General features: G+C 42.5%; 2 protein-coding genes across 8 annotated transcripts; one reads left to right on the top strand and one right to left on the bottom strand.

Annotated features, from left to right (window-relative positions):
• The first annotated feature begins 245 nt into the window (after positions 1-245).
• Positions 246-1,235, top strand: LOC121039207 (olfactory receptor 52I2-like). Its single transcript, XM_040489139.1, has one exon. It carries the CDS (start codon positions 261-263, stop codon positions 1,233-1,235), a length of 975 nt encoding a protein of 324 aa, XP_040345073.1. The 5' UTR covers positions 246-260.
• A 6,942-nt stretch (positions 1,236-8,177) lies between these two features.
• On the bottom strand, positions 8,178-18,541 carry TRIM68 (tripartite motif containing 68). Of its 7 annotated transcripts, none has more exons than XM_040489122.1 (7): positions 18,419-18,541; positions 15,391-15,873; positions 13,633-13,728; positions 12,507-12,767; positions 11,491-11,513; positions 10,815-10,915; positions 8,178-10,612 (listed from the first exon to the last, which is right to left on the bottom strand). In XM_040489122.1, exons 2-7 carry the CDS (start codon positions 15,814-15,816, stop codon positions 10,062-10,064), a joined length of 1,458 nt encoding a protein of 485 aa, XP_040345056.1. In that variant the 5' UTR covers positions 15,817-15,873; positions 18,419-18,541; the 3' UTR covers positions 8,178-10,061. The 7 variants fall into 7 exon arrangements, with proteins under 7 accessions (XP_040345056.1, XP_040345057.1, XP_040345059.1 ...); XM_040489123.1 differs by having other exon boundaries at positions 15,574-15,873; positions 18,419-18,540; XM_040489125.1 differs by having other exon boundaries at positions 15,739-15,873; positions 18,419-18,539.
• Between the last annotated feature and the right edge of the window lie 8,033 nt (positions 18,542-26,574).

Genomic DNA, 26,574 nt, shown 5'->3' with positions numbered 1-26,574 from the left:
AATCAGAAAAGGAAAGTTCAGAAAAAGGTACCTAATTTAGCCTCTGTGTGAGATGGAGAAGGGGCCATGGGCTGATATTTGAATCAACAGAAATTAGTAAGGCAAAGAATACTGAGGGAGATGGAAGTTGGAGCAGGATAAACGGAACTGAAAATGCCACTAGTTGCTCCTAGCACTATACAGCTGGGAGCAAGTCTTAGAGGATTGCATCCATTTCTTACATCATTTTATGTGTTAACAGGAAAGCAGTGTCATCTGTGATGCTGGGGATGCCCTATAACCACACAGTGGAAACTCCTGCCACCTTCTTCCTTGTGGGTATCCCAGGTTTGCCATCTTCCCATCTTTGGCTGGCTATTTCACTGGGTGCCATGTATACCATATCCCTGTTAGGAAACACCCTCATCATGACCGTAATCTGGATGGATTTCACTCTACGAGAGCCCATGTATTGCTTCCTGTATGTACTGGCTGCTGTGGATATTGTTATGGCCTCCTCTGTGGTACCAAAGATGGTGAGCATCTTCTCTTCAGGAGATGGCTCCATCAGCTTTAATGCTTGTTTCACTCAGATGTATTTTGTCCATGTAGCCACATCTGTGGAGACAGGGCTATTGCTGGCCATGGCTTTTGACCGCTATGTAGCCATCTGTAAGCCCCTGCACTACAAGAGGATTCTCACACCTCAACTGATGTTGGTAATGAGTGTGGCCATCACCATCAGGGCTGTCATCTTCATGACTCCACTGAGTTGGATGGTAAGTCATCTGCCTTTCTGTGGCTCCAATGTGGTTCTCCATTCCTACTGTGAGCACATAGCCGTGGCCAAGTTGGCATGTGCTGACCCCATGCCCAGTAGTCTCTACAGTGTGATTGGCTCCTCCATTATTGTGGGCTCTGACGTGGCCTTCATTTCTGCCTCCTATAACCTGATTCTCCAGGCAGTATGTGGTCTCTCTTCAAAGAATGCTCAATTGAAAGCATTAAGCACATGTGGCTCCCACATGGGGGTTATGGCTCTGTACTACCTACCTGGGATGGCATCCATCTATGTGGCCTGGCTAGGGAAGGATACAGTGCCTCTGTACACCCAAGTACTGTTAGCTGATTTGTATTTGATCATCCCACCTACCTTTAATCCCATCATTTATGGCCTGAGGACCAAACAAATGCGGAAGCGAATATGGAGCTTGCTGACACACTGCCTCTTTGACCTCTCCAAACTGGGTTCATAAACACAAATTCCATGCAGATCTTGAGCAATCAAGATGACTCAAGATCAAGCATTCAAGGATACCTTAGAAATTTGTAGAGCTGGTTTGGTTTGCCTAGCACCAGAAAGAGTTCTAAGATGAAGCTGTAAAAGGTATTCTTGCCTAATTTTCCAGTTTCTAGTAAGAATGTGTATGGAATGATTAATTTTATGACAACGGCTTTAATGGTTTCAGTCAACTAGTATCTGTATAAGAGATGAGTCTGGGCAGAGAATACAGATTTGGGGTTTTTCTTTCCTTAGCTTCTGACCCTTATGTTCAACTTAGTATCCTGAAAATCTCCCTGCAGACAGAAACCAACAGTTTAGTCCCCCCATACCTGGCTGATTTTCTCAGAATTGTTCATTTCTCATGTGATTATTATGAAAGCAACTGTTAATATATAACCCTGCCTTCTTGCCCATTGATGAATCCGCTCCACTTGGGTCATGTGCTTATAACTCAACCAGAGTAATTCTCTAGTCAAACTGGATCCCAGTTTATCTGAGGAGATAATAAACTTGGGATCACTGATTGTGGTCATTTTCTAACACGTGAACTTGGAAAGAGAAATCTGTACCACAGCAAGATATCAAATTAGCAAGATGGGATGAAGAAACCAAGTCTCTGGTTCTCTGATTCCAATTAATTTTGGACACCCAGGCACATCTGTTACTAAGTTTTGTAAGATACCTCTATATCCTTTTAATTTCTCTCCTATTGTGAAGCTAGTTGGAGTCAGTGTACTAATAACCAGCCTTTTGCTTTTAAACAGCAGAAATTAAGGCAAAATGAGTCTGGTTGTGGGTATCTTCCTCTTTGCTTCCCAGTCCTGTTCTGTTTAACTGAACTGTAAGGCATAAAAGAAAAGGATCAAATGTAACATAGGTCTTTCTTCATTTGGACACCACCATAGAAGTGTGCTCTGGGATGAGGAGGTTAATAGAAAACAGTATCAATAATGATGCTGAAATGTGACTATTCTTTTCCAGGTCACCAGATGTTGGTGTTTGGGTTTTGTTTTTATTTTTAACTTTCTGAGAGTCTTAAATTGAATAAGCAGTATATGTTAAAAGAAGGTTTCACATGTAAAAGACACATATATTTGACTCTGGTACATGTGAAAATCTATCTTAATAAAAGATAATTTCCAAAAGTGTTACGATAAGTTATTATATCTGAATCTCAATATTTCCTTGCTACTGATGGAGGATATACAATGCTAATTCATAGAGGGCACTAAAGATTAAAGAAAATAATGAATAGAGAGTGCATAACATAACATCTGATATACTGTCTCTACTTAAAAAATATATGCCCCAAATTTCTAATTCTATAGTTTTAAGGGGTAGGTCTAGGCACTATTGAAACTGTATTCCCATGTAGGTCAGTACTCATGTGATAACTGTTCCAAATAATCTGCGTAACAATTTAGCATCCATACCTTTGGCAAGCACTGAAATTATTTCCCTACCTAGAATGTATTCTATTTCAGAACACCAGTGAAGTAGGAATCAGCTTCTAAAAACCTGATAATGATGCACTGAGTTCCTGAAGAGTAGGAGAAAGGAACCCCTCTTACAATCCTTAACATAAAAACAAATCAAGATCATGAAGTGGTTAAATGCATTTGATAAGATTTCCATTTTAAAATGTCACACTATTCTTTCCTTATAAGCAACCCAAAGAATTGACTATGTTCATCAAATACAAGAATATTAGATGTATTAAAGAATCTGATGTAAAGTGACACAGGTATAGTCTAGCCTGCACTCAAAACAGAAATTTCTTCTCAGCATTTCCCACAGAAGTCTGCCCTACTTTATGTTTTATTCACATTGGTATTCCTTCAAACTAGCTGGGACCCACTGTTAGCCCTCAGATATTGAATTACATACTTTCAAATTGGACTAGTTCCTACCATGGCTACCCCAAAACGGAAAATCTTGTGCTTCTCCAGATATATCAGATATAACCTCAGCCCTCTCACACCAAGCAATGTATGCCATTTAACTAGTGCCTGGAACCTACACAGACTCTCAGTGTTTGGATATTAAGAGATTAAAATCAATCCTGCTTGGGGCACCTGGGTGGCTCAGTCAGTTAAGTGTCCTACTCTTGGTTTTGGCTCAGGTCATGATCTCATGGTTTTGTGAGTTCAAGCTCCACATCAGGCTCTGCAGTGACAGTGTGGGGCCTGCTTGGGATTCTCTCTCTCCCTTGCCCCTCCCCCACTCACATGGTCTCTGTTACTCTCAAAATAAATAAACTTAAAAAAAATAAATCCTATTTGAATAGACCCATAACCAGTAAAAAAATCGAATTACTAATCAAAAATCTCCCCAAAACCAAGAATACAGGGCCAGATGGCTTTCCAGGGGAATTCTACCAAACAATTAAGAAAGAGTTAACACCTATTCTCTTGAAGCTGTTCTAAAAAATAGAAATGGAAGAAAAACTTCCAAACTCTTTCTATGAAGCCAGTACTACCTTGATTCCAAAACCAGACAAAGAGCCCACTAAAAAGGAGAACTATAGACCAATTTCTCTGATGAACATGGATGCAAAAATCCTCAACAAGATATTAGCCAACCGTATCCAACAATACATTAAAAACATTATTCACCACAACCAAGTGGGATTTATACCTGGGATGCAGGGCTCGTTCAATATCCACAAAACAATCAATGTGATTCATCACATCAATAAAAGAAAGGACAAAAACCACAGGATCCTCTCAATACATGCAGAGAAAGCATTTGACAAAATACAGCATCCTTTATTGATAAAAACCCTCAAGAAAGTAGGAATAGAAGGGTCATACCTTGAGACCATAAAAGCCATATATGAAACACCCAACGCTAATATCATCCTCAATGGGAAAAACTGAGAACTTTCCCCCTAAAGTCAGGAACAAGACAGGGATGTCCACTCTCGCCACTGTTATTCAATATAGTATTGGAAGTCTTAGCCTCAGCGATCATACAACACAAAGAAATAAAAGGCATCCAAATCGGCCAGGAAGAGGCCAAACTTTCACTCTTCACAGATGACATGATACTCTATATGGGAAACCCAAAAGACTCCACCAAAAAACTGCTAGAACTGATCCATGAATTCAGCAAAGTGGCAGGATATAAAATCAATGTACAGAAATTGGTTGCATTCCTATACACCAATCATGAAACCACAGAAAGAGAAATCAAGGAATCGATCGCATTTATAATTGCACCAAAACCCATGAAATACCTAGGAGTAAATCTAATGAAAGAGGTGGAAAATCTAGACACTGAAAACTATAGAAAGCTTATGAAAGAAACTGAAGAAGATACCAAAAAATGGAAAAATATTCCATGCTCCTGGATAGGAAGAACAAATATTGTTAAAATGTCAATACTACCCAAAGCAATCTACATATTCAATACAATACCTATCAAAATAACACCAGCATTCTTCACAGAGCTAGAACAAACAATTCTAAAATTTGTATGGAACCAGAAAAGACCCCAAATAGCCAAAGAAATCTTGAGAAAGAAAACCAAAGTGTGGGGGATAAGCTTGGGAATCCCCCGGGCTAACACCAATGGCTTAACAAAGCATAAAGAAATACAAAGTTATAAAATGCTCACACCCAAGTTTGGGTAAATCAGATTGGCACTCCAAGAATAGGGGGGTACAAAGATACCCCAAGAATAGGGAATCACAGAGGTGCCAGGAATAGGGAGATGCAAAGGCACCCCAAAATAGAGAGGGGGTACAGAGCCCCCAAAATAGAGAGGGAGAGACAAAGGCCTGAAATAGAAACAATGCAAAGGTGCCCAATAATAGGAATAACAAGACTAGATATTCAGGGTGAAAGCACCCCAAATTTAGTACTATAGCAGAAAGCTGCTTTCACAGGAGGATAGGGCCAGGTTAGGTCAATTGGTGAACGGGACTATGGACCACTGCGCTGCAGGCAAAGCAGCACAGAGCAGAGATGGTTAACAAAAGAAAAGGTGTCTTGTTAACCCTGAGGTTATTCACCCTATCTGTCTCATCCCCTAGGCTAGCAAAGATAAACAGGCGCGGTGCCTCCTGGGCACCTCCTGTCAGCCGTTAACAACCATCTACCAATCTGCCCTGCACCAGGATTTTGTTTTGTGTTGACCCTAACCCCAGACACTGTATTTCTTCAAAATCCCCTTTTTCCCCCTCACATCCCCAAGTTAATGTTCACGGTTTCTTTGTCTCTTTGTGCACCCCCCATCATGTTTGTAAGCCTTCTGATCTGAATAAATACGGGGCAAGGACCCTTATTCAGTACTCTTGTCTTTTCCCGGACATTAGCCATCTCTCACTTTAATCCTGTATCTGCTCTTTTGCTGGCCAAAAGAGAACTTTAGACTTAGAGTCTATGACACCACAGCAGGAGGCATCACAATCCTCGACTTCAAGTTGTATTACAAAGCTGTAATCATCAAGACAGTATGGTACTGGCACAAAAACAGACACTCAGATCAATGGAACAGAATACAAAATCCAGAAATTGACCCATAAATGTATGCTCAACTAATCTTTGACAAAGCAGGAAAGACTGTCTAATGGAATAAAGACAGTCTCTTCCACAAGTGGTGCTGGGAAGACTGGACAGTGACATGCAGAAGAATGAACCTGGACCACTTTCTTACACCATACACAAAAATAAACTCAAAATGGATGAAAGACCTAAATGTAACACAGGAAGCCATCAAAATCCTTGAGGAGAAAGCAGGCAAAAACCTCTTTGACCTTGGCCGCAGTAACTTCTTACTCAACACATCACCAGAGGCAAGGGAAACAAAAGCAAAAATGAAATACTGGGACCTCCTCAAAATAAAAAGCTTCTTTCTGCACAGCAAAGGAAACAATCAGCAAAACTAAAAGGCAACTGACGGAACGGGAGAAGATATTTGCAAATGACATATCAGATAAAGGATTAGTATCCAAAATCTATAAAGAACTTATCAAACTCTACACCTGAAAAACAAATAATCCAGTGAAGAAATGGGCAAAAGAAATGAATAGACACTTCTCCAAAGAGGACATCCAGATGGCCAACTGACACATGAAAAAATGCTTAACATCACTCATCATCAGGGAAATACAAATCAAAATCACAATGATATACCACCTCACACCTCTCAGAATGGCTAACAATAACAACTCAGGCAACAACAAATGTTGGCAAGGATGTGGAGAAAGAGGATCTCTTTTGCACTGCTGGTGGGAATGCAAACTGGTGCAGCCACTCTGGAAAACAGGATGGAGGTTCCTGAGAAAATTAAAAATAAAACTACCCTATGACCCAGCAATTGCACTACTAGGTATTTATCCAAGGGATACAGGTATGCTGTTTCGAAGGGGCATGTTTATAGCAGCACTATCAACAATAGCCAAAGTATGGAAAGAGCCCAAATATCCATCAATGGATGAGTGAAGATGTGATACACACACACACACACACACACACACACACACACACACACACACACAGGAGTATTACTCGGCAATCAAAAAGAATGAAACCCTGCAATTTGCAACTACGTGGATGGAACTAGAGAGTATTACTCTAAGCAAAATTACTCAGAGAAAGACAAATATCATATGACTTCACTCATATGAGGACTTTAAGATACAAAACAGATGAACATAAGGGAAGGGAAGCAAAAATAATATAAAAGTGGAGTGGGACAAAACTTAAGAGACTCTTAAATATGGAGAACAAACAGAGGGTTACTGGAGGGGTTGTGGGAAGGGCATGGGCTAAATGGGTAAGGGGCATTAAGGAATCTACTCCTGAAATCATTGTTGCACTATATGCTAACTAACTTGGATGTAAATTAAAAAAAAAAAAAATTCCTGTTTGAAAAACGGGAGACTGCATTTCCTGTAGGGAGTGCAAGGATTTTCCCTGTCTCTGTGCAGGACCTACGTATTGTCCCCATTAATAGCCTTTTGCCTCAAGCCTCAGGCATTGCACTCCTTGGTTTCTCTGCTAGTAAAATAAGGGTGGGCAAAGCTCATTCCTGTCTTGTAGTGAATGATCTCACAAAGCTGGAGGAGAGTGGTACAGGCACTCTACACTCAGTGTGGCCACCTGTTTCTTCCCTCTGGACCCCTTTTGTAACTATTTTTGAATTATTTTTTTTAACAGAATTATAGTTAAGTACCATCTAGTTGTTCATACCCCTATGAAATAAGAAGAGCTTATTTTTATTTTTGTGTTTTGATTCTAGGCATATGAATGAAAGTACCCTCACTTAAGTATTTACACACTCACACACCCACACATGGTGCCAAGACTGGGCTGTAATGGTGAACTAGACAAACAAGGTTCTGGTCTTCACAGGGTTCTTAGAAAGGAAGTAAGCAACAGCCCTAGATGAAAGGGTTTCATACACTTAAGAACTTCAATATTCTTGCCTGGTCTTAAAAATCAGACAGTATGAAATAAACAATGTATCTAACCTTGTACTTCTGACAAGCAACCAAAAAAACCAAAAACAAAACCCTACCTAAAACAGCGTGTTACCAATGAAGCCATTCCATTACTTAATTCACTCTAGGTTTGAATGAATTTACCTCCTAATAATCCTTTTTCTAAGAGACTTCCAGGGTTTGTCCTAATAAAACCATAGTAAAAGAACAGCACTGGTTTGGTTCCTATCCTCTTATGCTAAGTATCCATGGATGTTACTGGAAGCACTTTCTAAAAATCTATTTCTCAAGCCTATAAACAATTCCCCAGGGATTCCTCCTATACAAAGACATGGTCTCTTTAACGAGGTCTGCTCAACCCTTTGCCAAGACCAGGTCTGTGACTTACTAGTTCATTCCTCTTCAAGCAGAGAATGGAAACTTCTCCCCTTCTGCTAATGCTTGAGGAGTGACTTGGAAGCATGGTGGGCAGAATATGAGTTTATTTCTCCATTTTAGCCTGTTTTACCTCCTCCGCACATGAGCACCCAATAAAATGAAAGTACAAAGACAATTTCTGCTACTCTTTATTACAGGAATTACTTTACTTCTGCCTATACCTGACCTGCTGTCTACTTTGATGCCCAATCCTGACTCAACAGTCAATTCTTCAAACTTAAACTATATCAGACATTGACTTCTACAGCATCATGGCAACAACATGTGATGTACACATCATGGTCCCTTGCTATAGGCAGGGTCAACAGTTTCTACACATTTGCCTTGCAGTTGGTTTCCAGGCACAAGCATTCCCACATCATATTCCTAAGCCCCATAATAAGCTATTTTTGCCACACACGTCACGCTAAGGTCAACAGCCCAGACAAATAGTTTCATTCCCTTTCATTATAACTTATGGCTCCAGAGCTGGCTTTTTGTGCCTCATCCTATTTTTTCTCCCACACTTACCTCCTACTTTTCTCCTTCTGTCATAGATTTAGAGAAGAGAAAGGCATAATATTATGTAGTTACCAGAGCCATGAAGATTCCACTGGTGACAGAAAAATCCAAACTTTAGCCCAACTAGCTTGTGGCTGAGCCTTCTTTCTAGTGTACGTTTTGCATTTTTCTTTTCATTATTTCCATTCTGTACCCTGATGTCACAGTCCCCATTATAATCCAAATACAAACACATAATAGATGCACAACATATTACTGTGGCCCAGAGTCTGGCACTGGCATGGGCACCTTTCTGTCTAACGGGCTGAGATTGTCAGGAGACACTCTAAGGAACAAACACACTGCTGTAAAGATGCTGGCTGTTAAGAAGGTGAGGCAGGCGGAATCTGTGGCTTGCCTTCCTCTGTCCCTGAGAAAGGAACAAAAGTATAGGATGGATCGGAGATCGTCACAACAATCCTGTGAGGTAGGAGAGTATGCAATTACTATACCCATTTTCCCATTGAGGACACTTACAATCTTTCAGACATGTGGGATGTTTCAGATCCAGATGTAATGAATGATATGCAGGCATGTGACCTCGGAAGTGAGTTTGTCAATCTCGTTTCATTCGAATGTGAGAGATACTTTATAATCTTTACAATCTTCTTTCAACAGTTTTGTGAGAAGTTACTTGCTGCATTAAGGCCATTTCAGTTTCTCCATCCATAAAGTGAAAGTAAAAACAAGGCTCACAGGTTTTCTGATCCTGAGAGTCAGAGAAAAGGGCAGGACCAGGACCTACCTCTCCTTAGAGTCTGAGATACAGTGATTTTCCCAGCTTGTGCTCAGAGAGGCGTGGCCTGGGCAGTGTCGAAATGCATTTCTCTAGTTAGGAGGTCTGAGAGCTGGGGTCAAATATGGGTTGCTCAGTAGCAGCAAACCTCAGGCAAAGCATCCTCTACTGGTATTAGCACAGCAACCAGCTCTGGATATGGCTCTGGATACGGACAATTATCTTTTGGCTTTTTGGTAAATCCCACACAAAAAGTTTCCTGAAGGCTGGATCTACTTCATAACCCTCGCTGACTTAATTATGGCACCAATGAAGACCAGGGAAGAAGAGCATGAGCTACAGACAGGACAAAGTCCTGAATCTTAACACCAACAGGTTATCTTACAACTGCTCTGATCCTCACCCTCAGCCCTGTCATACTTCCCTCACGGGGGTGTCATGCTCATTTGACTGAGCCTCAACTTTTTCAGATGAGTGACTTTGGCCAAGTAGCAACAGACCACTGAGCCAGGCAAAGGACTCCCTGGATCCTAGGCTCAGCTTAGTTCAAGGGCATCTGTGTCAGAGGCCAGGCTCACCAAGACCCCTGTGGGCCAGGCAAAACTCTAAGGCCTCTGGCTAGGATGGTGGCTCAGTTAGTCCTCCTCATCCAGGGAGCAGATGGTCAGAGGAGCTGTGTTGTTAGCTCCAATGCTATAGCAAGGACTAAAGTAGGGCAGGAGACGCCCAGGGAAGGGATAGTGGGGGAAAGTGAAAATGTGGGAGCCATTGTCAGTCACATTATAGAAAGAGATATCATGGGCCTCATAATCCAGGAAGATCCCCACCCGGCGGGGAGGAACCAGCAAGGACAGGAGGGGGTATTCATCAGTGCCTGCTCGGTACTCATTTCCCTTCCGCAGCCTTATCACCCAGAATCCATAGTGGGGGGATAAATAGACCACCTCCTTCCGGTCTACATTTTCCTTGCACACTCCCAGGCCCCATTCTGACCTGTCTCCCACTTCCACCTCCCAGTAGTGCCGGCCTGAGGAGATGCACTGGCTGCCCAGGACGATATTGTAGCGGTAGAATCTCTCAGGATTGTCAGGCAGTTTCTGCTTGGTATCTCCATAGTGCACGCATTTTCTGTCCTCAGACACAATGAGACGGGAATAAGCAGTGTCTGGATCCAGGCGCACATCAGCTGGGGGAAAAAGATCCTGGTTGGTGACACTGACACATGGCACAAGGCACGGGTGTGGTCTCTTTGATGAGCACAGCCATGGGTTTCTCAAAGATGGGTGGGACTGAGGCTAGCTGGGGCATCCAGAGGGCACTGAACCATTTTCTTTATCTAGGAGGGGTCCCTCCCACTGCCCATCATAACCTTTCCTGGTATTCATTACCTGCGTATGTCTTCAAAATCTCTCTTAGCCCTGGCACACGGCAATCTGTCTTTAGCTCGAGGGAGACTGGTTCTGGTCGCTGTAGGCTCCAAGACTTGCTCCTGGCAGAGAAGTGGTGACCCTTGAGGCCAGAAGACCGTTGGGACCATCTGGGCCTTCCCTTACTACAGGAAAGATGGGCTTGAACAGGGACAGTCAGTGGGGTGCCCCTCCACAGCAACAACAGGCAAAGCAGAGATGTGATGATTATTTGCCTGAGCCTGAATGGATTGTGGTACAGAGAGAACAAACACATTTTGTGCTGGGGGAGGGTCAGATGTGTAATGGGTGCTGGGAGAGGCAGCAGCATGCCACAAAGGAGGAAGGCCAATACCCAGGCTAGAGCACCAATGGAGACATCTTTTTTTCCCTTCTTAGGCAACCTACTTAAGACTACATATTTTATAACTTTACCTGAAATTCTTATTGGAACTACTGGAAATGAATTTGACTGACTACAAAGAAGGAAGAAGGCTGGTGAACAAAGCTTCTTTAGCAAATGTAAGGAAAGATGATTATGGACCAGCAGCCACTCTTCTGTAGGTATGGGGTCTACATTTCTTCCCTACTTCTGCCTCTGGTCGGGCCCCACTATTCTTCACAGGGCTGCCTTGGAGCTCCAAGGATGTGAACATACCTGTTTAAGACTTCCTGAATACCCTAGAAGGAGAAAAAAAATGCAGCACATGAGTATGTGCTATTCCCCCTTTGTTTTTTAATTTTATTTTTTAAAATTTACATCCAAATTAGTTAGCATATAGTACAACAGTGATTTCAGGAGTCGATTCCCTAGTGCCCCTTACCCATTTAGCCCACCCCCGTCCCACAACCCCTCCAGTAACCCTCAATTTGTTCTCCATATTTATGAGTCTCTTCTGTTTTGTCCCCCTCCATGTTTTTATTTTTGTTTCCCTTCCCTTATGTTCATCTGTTTTGTCTCTTCAAGTCCTCATATGAGTGAAGTCATATGATTTTTATCTTTCTCTGACTAATTTCACTTAGCATAATACCCTCCAGTTCCATTCACGTAGTTGCAAATGGCAAGATCTCATTCTTTTGGATTGCCAAGTAATACTCCACTGTATATATATACCACAACTTCTTTATCCATTCATCCATCAATGGACATTCGGGCTCTTTCCATACTTTGGCTATTGTTGATAGTGCTGCTATAAACATGGGGGTGCATGTGTCCCTTCGAAACAGCCCACCTGTATCCTGGGTGGGATATTGCTGGGTCGTAGGGTAGTTCTATTTTTAATTTTTTTGAGAAACCTCCAGACTGTTTTCCAGAGTGGCTGCACCAGCTTGCATTCCCAGAGTATGTGCTATTCCTTGGAGGGACCAGATAACACCAAGCCCTGGGAGGGGGTTTCTCTAAGGGAAAGGGAGGTGGAGAGCAAGGCTGACTGGTTGACTTCAGGCTCCACCTTGACTCTCAGGCCAGAGGGGAAGGACTGGTATGAAGCCAGAGCTGCCTGGGCGCTGCCCTACCTGCAATGTGACAAAAGGTCATGCCAGGCATTAGCAGAGGGGAGAAGGTATATGGGATCAATGTCTGACAGGCTCTGGTGAAGACTAGCTAATTCTCTCCTGGAGTCCCATGCCACCTTTAGCTCTCATTCAAAGTTCCCAAGAAAACCCACCACTTACCTGCAGCATCCAGCGGACAGGCCTCTGAGACCTCTCTTCCAGCTCTGCAATCATCCCCCACAGCACCCGACTCTGCTGGATGAGCTCATTACGATTCTGCTCCAGTTTTTGCACGGTCTCCCCCTCTTCTTGCTCTAGGCTGGTGAGGGCTGCGGCTGCTTCTACCTCCAGTTGCCGACCTGGTGGCTGTTTTTTCTTTAATAATCGCCGATATTTCTCAAACTCCCACATGATACTCTGCTTTCGGGTTTCTACCTGGATCTACAGAGCCAGGACCAGAAATCAGTACTGCTACTTCTTGTAAGGGCCATCCAGGACTGAGGGAACTGGCACATGCATACACACATACTCTGGCATGTGCTGGTACCAACTGTGTTATCAGGCCCTGCAGAAGCCAAGATGAAGGATACTGATTTTCCTACCTCTCCGTTCCCAGAGCAACAGTACATGCTTCTGGGTCCCTATTACTACTCTTCTTGACCCTAGTGGGGCCCAGGATATTATCTTGGTACTCTATGCTCTAGACTCTTTTCTATTTTCAGACTAATATATTCTACCTTCAGAATAATGACCAGGAGGATTACTCTTAGGTCTCTAAGGCAGTGTGACTTTACACTGTTAGTGTTGATCCTTATGGATTTTATATCAATTCAATATGCTCTTTTAGGTTGGTTCAATGTTACCTCCTGTGGATCAAAAGTTCTGACGGTTTGGTAGTTAATGGTTCTCAAACTGATTACAGGGATGATTATCCAATATTCTAGTAACTTAACTTTTGGTAAATATGCTCTCACTGGGGAAAGTGAAACAGAAACAATGTATTACTAAGCATTATATAAATCTTACCAGTGTGAACTTATGCATACCTGAATTATGTAGTTTTCCTTTCTCACATGTGAGGACACAAACCCAGAGGTCATCCCTTTATCGCTATCAAGAAACTGAAATTGAGAGGGTACATAGCCTGCCTGAGGCCACACACTTGGTAGAGAATGCTGGTTGGAGGACCCCAGGGTCTCTGACTTGAATGCTGCATCTGGCCTCATACAGATGAGGAGGCTACCGCAGGCCAGCTCCAGGAAAACACAGGGACCACACAGTCTCCCCTCCCCAGGTGGCAACCTGCCTTCCAGCTGGCAGTTCGCTTCCTCTCACCAACTTCCAGCTTCCAGGCCTCATCTTGCTCTTTTTTCAGATGCTCCAAAGCCTCGTGGAGTTTCCACTGAAAGAAATAAAAACCTCATGAGGACACTTCAGGCAGCCCAGGTTGTCAATGAGGCTTCCTAGCATTGGCAGGAAAACAAGTGTCCCTCAGGCAGGCAGAATGAATGCTGGAGGTAAAGGGAGTGCCTGGGGTTGGCGTGGGGGACAGTGATTCCTGCCCGGATGACATTGGAGGCAGGACTCTGACCATTTCAGCTCCCACAGTTTCTAAGTTTCTGTAAAATAGAAGAAAAGGTCCATTTCCAACCTTGGACATTCCTAACCATGCCTATTTTTATCCTTATCTGCCTTGTTATCCTATAGCCTCTTAAAACCTTGTTATTCGGAGTAATGTCCATGTGGGTTAGCAGCATTCACATTACCAGGGAGCTGCTAGAAATGTAGAATCCTGGCCCCACCCCTGACCTACTGAATCAGAACCTGAATTGTTCACATACATATTAAAAGTAAGAAGCTCTATCCTAGAATATTACCACAAGAGATTACTGCTGGAAAGCATAAAGTGTTCTGATCATAATATTAACCATTTTATTAAAGATTTGCCAGGTGCCACATGTGGCTTCAGCACTAAACCTATATTTAGTGCTCACAACCCTTGAGTATTATCCCTATTTTGTAGATAAGAAAACTGAGACTCAGTGACTGAACTCCCCAAGGTCATTCAGCTAGTAAATAGGTGGGCTGGGATTTAACTCCGCTCTCTAACTGCTATGCCAATATTTCACTGCCTCCCTATTTTAAAACTCAAAATAAAATGAACTAGGAAGTGCTTCCAATTTTTTAGAAATCATTTTTTCATAGAAAAACACCTAATTCAGGAGATTTGTTTTACACTCTTACATTCTAAACTCAACTTCAAGAAAGAGAAGACCAGTACGAGATCAGTGGATCACAGAATCACTGGGATAATGAATCTGATAAAGATATGTCAGCATGGGCATCTGGAAAAAGAGCAAAAAGCTGGAAACTGATGGGGGGAGCTATAGAAAAGGAGCAGCAGGTGTAACAGAGATGACCCCCCCCCCCAAAAAATAAAAAGAGTAGGGAAAGGAGAAAGAACACTGGATGAAGAGCAAGAAGACCGAAGTCCCAGCCTTTGATCTTCCTTTAACTTATTTAACCTAAAGTCAGACATGCCTTATAATGTAATATTAGATAATCTCACTTAATCCTAAATGACTCAGCCATGGTCCCTTCCAGCTCTAAAATCATTTATCATGATCTCAAATTTCTAAGCCTCAGTTTTGTAGATAAAGGACAGAGTTGAGGTGACTATTGCCAAATGATTATTTGTGGCATTGCTAAGAGGAATTTGCAGATTTTGCTGGGTGTGGCCTTGACAGCTCATGCCCAAACTCATTCAAGGCTCTCAGAACCTCAGCCAAACCAAACTGGTCTCCTTCAAATTCTCAGTAAGGAAAGCATGTTTGGGCTAGCCATTAAGCCATGCTAGGCTCGGGGATAGGGTGTGGAAGCAGGAGGAAAGGAAATGCAAGGAGAGGTGTGGCTCACTGTATCTGGTCCCCAGGATCAGTGGGTGTGAGGAGTCAAGGGAATCAGCTCTCACTTAGTCTCTGGGGCTCCTGGTCAAGTCCTTGATCTAGAGACAGCCAAGAGTGGGGCAGGGGAGAGACTGGGGTGGCTGGCCTCCATCTCCCACCTTATACTCCCAGGTGGCATCCTCCATAGGCACAACACTGTGGTCCTCATGCTCAGGGGACTGGCTGCAGGCCTCACACGTGATCAGGCCATCCACTTTGCAGAACATCTTTAGCTGTTCCCTGTGAAGCTCACACACGTCACCCTTCAGCCCCATTCCTGGATGCAGCCCTAGCAGACGAACTTTTTCTACAACATTGGCCAGCTGCCAATTAGGCCGCAGGTTCTTTGGCTGGACAGGAGCCCGGCAGAGGGGACAGGTGTAACCCCAGTTCTGGGATTCTCCTGGAACCTCCCAGAGTCCAGAGAGACAGCCGTGGCAGAAGCTGTGACCACAGTCGATGCTCACAGGCTCCCTCAGAAAGGTCATGCAGATGGGACAGGCCACTTCTTCCACGATGGCTTCCACCAATGCTGCAGGATCCATGGCTCCTTCTCACTCCCTCCTCAGAACATGAATAAAGCCAGGCAGAGGTAGTCAAGGCTGAGAAGGAAAGAAAAAAAAAAAAATAACAGGATAAAAATGTTCTTCTGTTGAAGAGCAAAGGGATCAGCAAAAAGGATAGTGATTGAAAAAAGTTAACTTTCACCTTTGGATCCTTTATTGACCCTATTTAATAAGTGTTGGCCTTCCCAACTGAAGTTCTGACTGAGTCATATTCTTCATACCATGGTAGAGACAGCTGGGGTGCCTAAGTGAGTGGATATTGGGAGTTTTCTGTTTTCATTCATTTGGTCATCCCTCCTCTGAGTTTGTTCACCAGACCATTCCCATTCTACTTCAATCACATTCTCCAAACCAGCTTTGTTTCTCTTGAGCTTGGTAAAGGTCCCCAAAAATGTGATGTTTCAGTATCCAAAATAAGTCCAGAAATACCCCTAGGTATATATACTTCAAGGTGCAGAAAAGGTAATAATACTAGACGCCCATTGCCTATATGCTTAGTTTGTTTTCTTGTGTTGCATATTTAAGTGTAAAGTATAAGGGAACCAGCAATATTTTCTCCACACCCTCTAAAGCTCTGCCCATCTCTCCAGAACTAATATTCACTAAGATGACAAAACACTTTCCTCAGCCTTCAGTGATATGTTTAGAAGCAAAGATGAAATAACACCCATTGCAAGACAAAAACACAGGTCATCTGATGACAGTCAAATCCACACTGATGAAGGCACTACCCCAGCAAGAAACCTGAGATTTTTGCCAGGGCCAGATATGAATATGGAACTTGAATGGTCAATGGCAGGCTCTTGGCTCAGTAGGCAATATTTGTTTGTTCACTTCCGAAGTTTGTGTGTTCCTGGCTAGAATCTGTAAAGGGAAGAGCCATGTTGGTCTTAGTCACAGCTGTATCCTCAGCGCCTAAACAGTGCCTGCCATGCCATTATTGTTGAATAAATATTTGTTGAATGAATAAACCAGGTAGGTATAGGAAATAGCTCCTAGACACAAAATGCTTTTATAATTTGTCAGGTAACTGAGAGCATATCATACAGTAATAAAAACAGCAAACACTCCTTAAGCACTTCCACTATGCTCCAGGCACTTTTCTGAGTACTTTACACAGATTAACTCAGTTTATTTCACAACCCTAAACAGAAACCATTATATTACTGTTCTCCTTTTACAGATGCTTGGCCCTGGGCTCCACCATTCTATCTTGGGCAAATTACTTAACCTCTCTAGCTTCAGGGTAGAATAAAATTTCAAAAGAGAGAAATCACTGTGGTTTAGGGTAGTCCAGCAGGCTTCCTGAAGAAACTGGAGCAGTTAGTAGATTTTGCAGGGCTCTCTGCAGGCCTTCTCATTGACCTCCCTGCCTCCTGATTGTCTACCTCCCAGTATCACTGCCAAACCGTGGGATTCAGTATCCTAAAACCTAGTTTTGTGAAATCACTCACCTGAGAGCCTCTCCTGGTTCCCCACCACCAGTCCAATAGGAATCTCTCTCTTCACCCCTGAAACAGCAACTGTGCCCAGTTAAGCACAGGGAGAAACTTCCACGCTTTCCTGAACCCATGTCTTCAGGGTTATTTCTATTTTTGCAGCTTGAAATGACTTCTCCGTGATCCTACTCTTAACATCATTTGATACACAGACACACATATGTTTATCACCTTACTTCTCACACTAAAAGTTTCACGAGGATAAGGATATTCTCTTATTTTGTTCACTACTATATCCATCAAGAAGAGTTGCTTCAAACATTTTTTCAATATGAAAGAATTAGTGTGTATATATAGTAGTTTGGAAGTGGAATATCCTCATCTAATACAGAGGGGCACCGAGAGCTACCACCTAAAGTTGGCACAAAAGTAGTTATTATCTATGATTTAAAGCAACAAAGATCAACAGAAGAATGCAAATAGAAATCGAAAACTGAGAACATGGTGGCAGTAGAGAGGTAAGGCAAAGAAATATCCAAATAATAAATCAAGAAAAAACAGCAAAGCATATCTTAAGATTTCAGAGTCATAAAGATCTAAATATGAAAAAGTTGAAAGTGGTGGCCTCTGTAAGAAGGACAGCGGCAGGGAGCTATTGCTCTTCCACATAAGACTTGCTTTATTGGTTTATTTTTTATTATACATAAGTTACTTTCACAAAAGTTGAATTATTAAACGTTTAATTGCTTCGACCTTGCCTTTGCCGGGGTGGGGGTGGGGTGGCAATCTGGGAAAGGCATTTGAGGGCGGAGAGCTGAGCGTGGAAAAACCTCGAGAGGAGGGATCAGAGCTGAGAGAGGGCGAGGGAGGCGGTGACCCCGGGGTTTCGGGAGCAGAGGGGGATGGTAACCTCCTGGCTGCACGACGCGGGGCAGGGCCCGCGGAATGAGGACGGGTGGGGACAGAAAAAGGTGAGCCTGCAGGACCGCTGACTTCAGAACGGGAAGAGCTGTCACCCACCTCCCGCCTCAGCCGGGACTAGCGCCCCGCGGCAGAAACTGAAAGAGTAGACAGACGCCAGGTTCCCGCGGCTGCGTGCCCCCAGCGACACGAGCCGCTGGTCCAGCCAGCGTAACACTTACCGCCGGCCGGAAACGAAGACCCCAAAGCTGCCAGCTCCTCTGCCTCTCCACCACGGCTCCTAGGCTCCGCCCGCAGGACTGGAGCCAATGAGCGGCGGGCAGGGCCCGGGATCGCAGTGGGAGAAACCAATCACAGGCAGGGATCGAGACAATCCTAGCCAATCGGAGGTTGGCTCTCGGAGCGCCAGTGTTTTTTTTTCTGCTACGTGGGTTTTTCTGGCTCCTTCCACTCAGAGTCTCTTAAACTGTGAAGGGGCCCAGGAATTAGTCCCGGGACAGGTGGAAGGGTTGAGAATCGCGAACGACGACCCCCCCAGGCCCTGCTGACTCTGGTCCTAAGGAACCTCGCGGTCTCACCCTTCCTCTCCGGCTGACCAGAGGCTTTTCACAGCGAGCCTTGTTCCTTTTGGGTAATACCACCGGACCTAATACTATTCATTTGCCAGTTTTCTGTGTTAAAGTCGGCGGCATATGAGGTCAGTCACGAGTAGTTCTGTGACCCAATTTAGCAGGGCTGGACACACATATGCAGTTTTCTGTACGATGAGCGACCTCTCCTGGCTCCAGGCTGCAGACACGGTTCTCATGAAAAAAACCCTCCTGAATTTTCCTGGCGAACTCTTATCCTTTAATACGTATGCAGGTGACTTCTCATCACTTATTGCCATAATGCACTTTAAAGTTAGAGGCAGAGATGGAGATTAAAGAGTGCGCTTGTCTTGATGTATGGAAGAGTTGAATCATTATGTTGTACCCCGGAAACTAATAATAACAATGTATGTTAACTAACTGGAAGCAAAATAAATACTTCTAAAAAAAGTTAGAAACAGATATTGCGAGCTGGTAGAGTAGAAGTGGAATCTCTGATTACAAATTGTCATTGATTTTTTTTTTAATTTTTAAAAGACTGGTACCCCTCTCTCAGCCAAAGACACAGATGCGGTCGTGTGCACACACAAACTGCTATTTTAAGGCAGTGTTTTGGGTTTTTCTTTGTACTCACAGCACCTTATCCTTTTCCTGATACTTAGGTGTTTACTGGATAAGCAAGGCATAGCCTGTCCACGTGGAGAGTAACCAGGAAATGCTCCAATTGAAACCCAGTTCCAAATGATTTCATTGCTGGGTCTGTACGCTTTGGATCCTCATGCCAATGTCAGGGTCCAGACCATGGTTGGAACAATGAAGAGTGAGGACCAGAAAATTCCTGAAATAAATGAGCAAATAAAAGAAAAAAAGATGTCACTGATGTCTGAGCTACACCCTCTTCCTCACTTGGATCTAGAGAAATGACTGCCCTAACAGAAGAGTGAATGGGCTAGTGAAACAAGCCACTTTAAATTTTTATTGAGCATCAACTTTTTGCAGCTCTTGTACTGGATGCTGGGATTACAGCTATTGGCCATATAGTGTCTGCTCTTCAGGAGCTCAAGATCAAGTCAGTTGTGCTCTGGAGCTTTGGTGAAATTGAACTAGTTAATGGGGGAGATCCTTTTCATTTGTAACTTGCAACTGTCCATGACCATGACTGACTCTCAAAGGCCCAGACAAAAGGGCACCTTAGGGTTGCTGGGGGAGAGGGCTTGTGTTCACCAAGAGAAGGCTGGATGGAGAGCATTTGAAGACCTATCAGCCTGTCACCTGTGCAGAGAAGGTGTCCTTTGCAGCCTCACTAAGGGTGCCTTGTTTGCTGTGAAAAGCAGACATGTGTATGCAGGCAAGGCTCTATTTTGGAGACATTGCAAGGCTATAACTGCAGACTGCAATCCTCTGCCTGAATCCAAGACAGACCAGGACAAGGTGAGTGGCTAGCTGTAAGATCGTGTCTGTGCTGTGGGAGAAGAATGTTACCATAGGAAAAGCAAAGACTGAGAACTGATTGTGAGGCAGGGAAGGAAGTGAGGGCATTGAGGAAGTGGGGCTAAGGAAGGGGTGGGGAAGCTGGTACAGTCACTGAAGCCTCACTAGGCTTCATTCAAGCTTAGGCTTGAACTTTAGAGGGTAGGAGATAGTTGCCTCTGGTACTGGCATAACAATCAGAAGGAAAAGCTGTGATGGGTGGAGGCTAAGAGAAGTGTCTCTCAGACAATGGATACTTGCCCCACTGTACCTCAGAAGTCTCGTTCTGGACCTCTTATAATAGAGTAAGACCTCCTGCTCCTCCAGTGTTTTCAGTTGTCGTCAGTTTCCAGAAAGCAAAGCTGACACTTACCCAGGGTCAAAGTAGGGAAGTTAGCTCCCTCATCCACTCAGCGTTAGCCCAAGCTAAGAGGGAAGAAATCCTGGCTCAGAGCAGACCTTCGTTAACACTCTCACTTGGTCTGGGGAGAGAGTCAGGGATGGAGGGGCAAGAGGAGCCTAGAAGCTAACACCTAGAATTCTGTCTAGAGGAGGTGGAGAGCCTTCTTCGAAGAGCTCCTGAGTCACTGGAGGCCAGTGAAAGTGATTAGGAAGTCTCTAAGAGTGTGTATTAGCTATTAGGCATCCCAAGAGACTGAGAACAGGATGTAGAGAAGGGAGCAGCTGTAGAAGCAAAGGAAAGGAGCAATAGTAGGAAGAAGACCTACTTCGGTGTGGCTTCAGCATGAGATGCCACCATGAATGGAAGTACAGGACATGTATGTGTGTTTGTGTATGCGTGATGTTTTAAAAAGAATACATTTTTATATCATGTTTTATTTATAGTTACCAAGATATATTTATACTGGTGATAGTTGCATATAACAGTCAGGAAGGAGTCTGGATGGTTGACTGCAGAACGAGTCATACAAATACTGTTAATGGTTTTGATCTTAGTGTTATGTTGGATTAAAAAATAATAAGAAATAGCTTTACAGTTCATTGTATTGGTATCTATTTAGATTTCTTTAAATTTTGAATGTTTCACTAAGTAATTTTCCTCAGTATCAGTGTTTCCATGATTTATGAATGTACAATTATGCAAAGTTGTGATATTGTGATTTATAATAAGAAATATATGTTTGGTCTTTCCTATGTTTGGCTCCTAAAACCTTTGGAATTTCCTCTGTGATGAGAGCCACAAAGGTGTCTATTGTTATGTTAATGAGATGACTTTTGGACCTCACCTAAGGATGGGGGCTGGTTGCCAAGAAAACCTACAGTTAGAGGGCTGTAAGTTTCAGTCTTGCCCTCTGGCCTACTTCTGATCACCAGGGGAAGAGAGAAGGGTTAGAGGTTGAATCAATCACTGGCGGCCAAAGATTTATTTAATCAGTCATGCCTCTGTAATGAAGCCTCCATAAAAACCCAAGAGGACAGAGTTGGGAGAGTTTCTGGGTTGGTGAATGTGTGTTGGTACTGGGAGAGTCGCGCCCCTGGAGAGGAAATGGAAACTTTGTGTCCTTTTCTGTAGCTTGCCCTGTGCATCTCTTTCATATGGCTGTTTCTCAGTTATATGCTTTAATGATAAATCAGTAATCCAGTTTTGTGAACTGCTCTAGCAAATTAGTTGAACCCAAAGAGGACCTCTGGTTTATAGCCAGTAGGTAGTAGCACAGGTAACAACCTATGTGTGTGTTGGGGGGCTGGGGGGGTAGAGGGGGCTGGTCTTGTAGGACTGAACCCTTAACCTGTGGATCTGATGCTAGTTTTGGGGTGGATAGTGTTAGAACTGAGTTGAATTCTCACCCTGTATGTGTTTGAGAATTGCTTGTTCCTGTGGAAAAACCTCTTCCACTCCTTCACAGGTTGAAATTGGGTCCAGCAATCCAAATTAAACGTATTGTCTTAGTTTTGAGTTTTCTTCATTTCTAGACTTTTTCTTGATTATGATAGCTAATATTATGCATTTACTACTACTTTTTTCTTTTCCCCTGAGAGACTTACCTTTATTGCCAAAGGTCTAATTTGTCATTTCACTTAAGGAAGCTGCTAATTTATGGTTATTTTAACTTTCTTTTTTCCTGATGTTATTCTTATTATATTACTCTTTATTTTACTTTTGCCCATTTTCTTTTCTTTTTTTTTCACTTTTTGCATCAGTTTTTAGTTTATTTATTGGGCGTATAAAGTTTTCTCTAAATTTATGTCAGGCTATGTATCCCATAAATTGTAATGATGCTTTCATTGTCATTAAATAAACTATAACTACAGTTTTGAATGTAATTTTCTCCAGAAATTGTTGAATTAGGTTTTTTTTTTCTTTTTATTAAATTGAAGTCTAGTTGACACACAACATTGCATTAGTTTCAGGTATACAACACAGTGATTCGACAAGTTTGTATGTTATGCTATGATCACCATAAGTGAAGTTTTAAATATATGAGTACAGTTGATCCTTGAACAGCATGAATTTGAATAGTGCAGGTCCACTTATACATGGGTTTTTTACACTATACTACTGTAAGTGTATTATCTTCTCCTTATAATTTACCTAATAACGTTTTCTCTCCTCTAGCTTAGTTTATTGTAAGAATAATACAGTGTATAATACATGTAACATACAAAATATGTGTCAGTTGGCTGTTTATGTTATTGGTAAGGCTTCTGGCTAACAGTAGGGTATTAGTAGTTAAGTTTTAGGGGAGTCAAAAGTTAAATGTGGGTATTTGTGCAGGGTGTATGGGGTGGCTAATGCCCTTAACCCCCACATTGTTCAGGGGTCAACTGTAATTTTTTTTAGGCTTGCTATTATTTTATGACCACAATGCGTAAGAATTTATTTTAAAAAGTTTTTTTTAATGTTTATTTACTTTTGAGAGAGAGAGACAGAGCACGAGCGGGGGAGGGGCAGAGAGAGAGGGAGACACAGAATCCAAAGCAGGCTCCAGCTTCGGAGCTGTCAGCACAGAGCCCGACGTGGGGCTCGAACCCACAAGCTGTGAGATCATGACCCTGAGCTGAAGTCGGACGCTTAACCGAATGAGCCACCCAGGTGCCCCAAGAATTTATTTTTTAAATGCCATTACAACCATGCTTTGGGAAAATATTTTGTGGCCAACTATGTAATTGTGGAATTATTCAGCAGGTGATGGAAAAGAAGGCATATTTCTATAGTAGAAAAGATTAAATTGATGTAGTTGCTTTATCAGAGCATAATAGAGTTAAGAGGGATTTGGCCAAACTCATTGCCTTGGACATGGGTAGCAGAAGGTTGAGTTAGGAACCAGCCAGACAAAATGCTGAGTAATAGTAAGGGTTGAAAGTATCAGAAACATATTTTAATCAGAGAAAGGACTTACTAAGCAGTATTAGGTAGCTCATTGGTGATGCAGGCAGGAACATCATTAAATTACTCTGTAGAAATGTCACTGCTCCCTCCATTGAACATAGCCAGCTCATATTTTACTTCCCATATTGGCACTAGAAACAGTCACTAGAATCTCTACCTCTGCTTTCTCTGGAAGATGGATTCTTCTATTAACAATTTTCACCTGAATGATTCAGTGTGGCATCTGCTTTTTTATGTTCTTAGCTTCTGAATCTGCTTCTTGCAGGTTTGCATGATTGACAGCACTTAGCTCACATGTTTCCACACACAGTAGTAGACTGGATTATTGTTCCCATCTAGTTTCTTGTTAGGGCAGTGTTCAACCCCATCCAAGGTCTTATGACTCACAGTGCCTCCTGAGAGATGGAGAATATTTCCCCAGGCCATTATCAGACTTGGCAATGTGGCTGTCATGGATCATTGGAATGGGAGCTAAGGAAGTGTTTCAGTTTCCTACAGACCATTTATGAGATACGCTCACACTACTTCTTCATATTATCCCTCTGCCACAGTAAAGACATGTCCAGAAAGGAACTCCCCCTTCAGCTTGAGTCCTGGATGAGAAGACCTGTGGATCAGAGTCCCAGCAGACTACCTGCAGCCAAGGCCATAACATATGAATACAAAATGTTTGTTGTAAGCTCCTGTGATTTTGGAGTTTTTGTTATGGTAGAAAAACCAATTAATTAGCCATGAAGGTGACTTTATGGTTTTCATCTTGGGGAGATGTAGAATCATAAGGAGGGAAATTCCTCAAACACAGAAAGATCAATCCAATGATGAGTGGCTGCAATGAATGACAAATTTCTACCACAAACACTAACTCTATATTCATAAAATTTAGAAAACACACATGAATTCTCAGAACAAAATGTAGTCACCATGTTGTACAATAGCATTTCCCTAGTCAAAAAGAAGTTCAGAGCCACATTGCCATCATAGGTCCTTAAAGAGAAATATAATCTTATTTATGGAGGAGGCAGAAAGGAAAAAATGAGGGAAAAAACAAAAGATTGATGGTTTCAAGTTTTCAAAATTGTTCTCTTTGTCAAAATGTGTCTATTGTTTAGTGTCTAGAGCTAGACTCAGGAGTGTCTCTAAGAAGTTGGGAGTGATGCTGATTCCCACAGAATGTGAGGTGAAAAAAAAATATTTATATAAAGTCTTCTTTTTGAGGAGAATGGTATATGAAAAACTTTTGTTTTCTCAATTTAGAAATTTTCAGTGTATCATTCTTCTCCTAATTATCAGTATGTATGTTATAAAACCGCTACATTTTCCTTTCCCTTTCCTTTGTCCCCATACTTTCCAAGCATCCCAGATGCGGCATTGAGAGTATGCCTTATCTAAGGATACACTATCTACTTTCTTTTGAGCAGGATGCGTGATATTCAACAAAAACAAATTTCAAGCAAAGGTGAGGGCCCAACATTTCCCACAGTCCTTGTTATCTGCTTTTTTCTTTGTATTTCTCTGTATCTGCTGTGGGATTCCAAAGACTCCAGCTCTCTCCAAAGTGGCTACCACAGCTACTTACTGGCCTGGGATTCCTGTGAGTCTGGCCTTCTTGGGAGGTTTTTCATTATTCTTTACATTCACGAGCTAGACAAATCATGACAGCTAGTTCCCGAACCAGAGCTACTATTTTCTTCCAGAACCTAAGCTTTCCGGGACCCAGAGAGGCCTATTTTGGTCTAGCTATGTCTTCCTATATTCTTGCTTTTTCTCATCGAGCTTTTGTATTTTCCAGAACTTCTATAAATGTTGTCACCTCTGTTCATGGTTAGTAAGCTATGACTCTAACATCCTTTACTATTGCATTTCTCTCTTTTTTTTTTTTTTTGCTTCCTATCATTTCAAGCAGGTCCAGATTGTTGTTTTTTTAAACTTCTAACATTAGCAACATATCTTCTCTACCACTTGTATGAGCAACACATTTACTGGATCAAAATGTTCTCCAGTGCTCCGTCATTTGCTTTTTCAACTCAACTCCAAAGGAGGATACTCTCCTCCTTCAATTCCTGACACACCCTTAGTTTGTCTATTACCATTTCTAAAGTTCATAGGTATCCCTCTCTCTCTTCATTAATACACACTGTCACTATTTTACCTGCTAAGATGGATGAGTATACAGCCGCCACTATTGTTTCTAAGCCAATTGGTTACCAAAGCAATAGCATTCTTTTTAAAAAATGTTTATTTATTTATTTTGAGAGTGGGGGGTGGGCAGAGAGAGAGGGAGAGAGAGAATCTCTAGCAGGCTCTATTTTGTCAGTGCAGAGCCCGATGCGAGGCTCTAACTCATGAACTGTGAGGTCATCACCTGAGCCAAAATCAAGAGTCAGATGCCCAATGAACTGAGCCATCCAGGCACCACCCAAAGCAATGACATTCTTGTTATAGATTTCTTTTAATTATTTATTGGCCTGAAGATTTATGATAATTTTATTCACAGTTCTTGCCCCCCTGCAATTCAAAATAAGGTTGCTTCTTTATCTGCTTACTAATGACATTTATTATTCTTGGAACCACATTCCAGATCTCTGAAATACACAGCTTTGATTAGGGTGTAACTAATAAATGAACCAAGTTTGATTTTTGATGCATAGTCAATGTTCAGAGACAGATTTTGGACAAGATATGCAGTTCCTTAGAAGTTCGTTCTACCTCCATCCTGGATACAACTTAAAGGAGATTACAAAGAAGAAGGAGAAGGAGAAGAAAACCACCAAAATTTGGGGAAACATATATAGTGCTATTTACTACTTCATTGTAGTAACATCTTAGAGGCCTAAAATAACCTCACTAAATCTCTAGCTACTTTGGGGTTAATTCACCCTTGGCCCACTTAGAATTACTCCACTCTTACCATTTGATGTAATGGAGAGGTTCCCTGCCTTCCAAGGCAAATCCCTGACTCCACAAA

The sequence above is a fragment of the Herpailurus yagouaroundi genome, unplaced genomic scaffold, assembly GCF_014898765.1.
Source record: "Herpailurus yagouaroundi ecotype Mexico unplaced genomic scaffold, PumYag 180, whole genome shotgun sequence".
NCBI lineage: Eukaryota > Metazoa > Chordata > Mammalia > Carnivora > Felidae > Herpailurus > Herpailurus yagouaroundi.
This window is presented reverse-complemented; position numbering and strand designations above follow the sequence as displayed.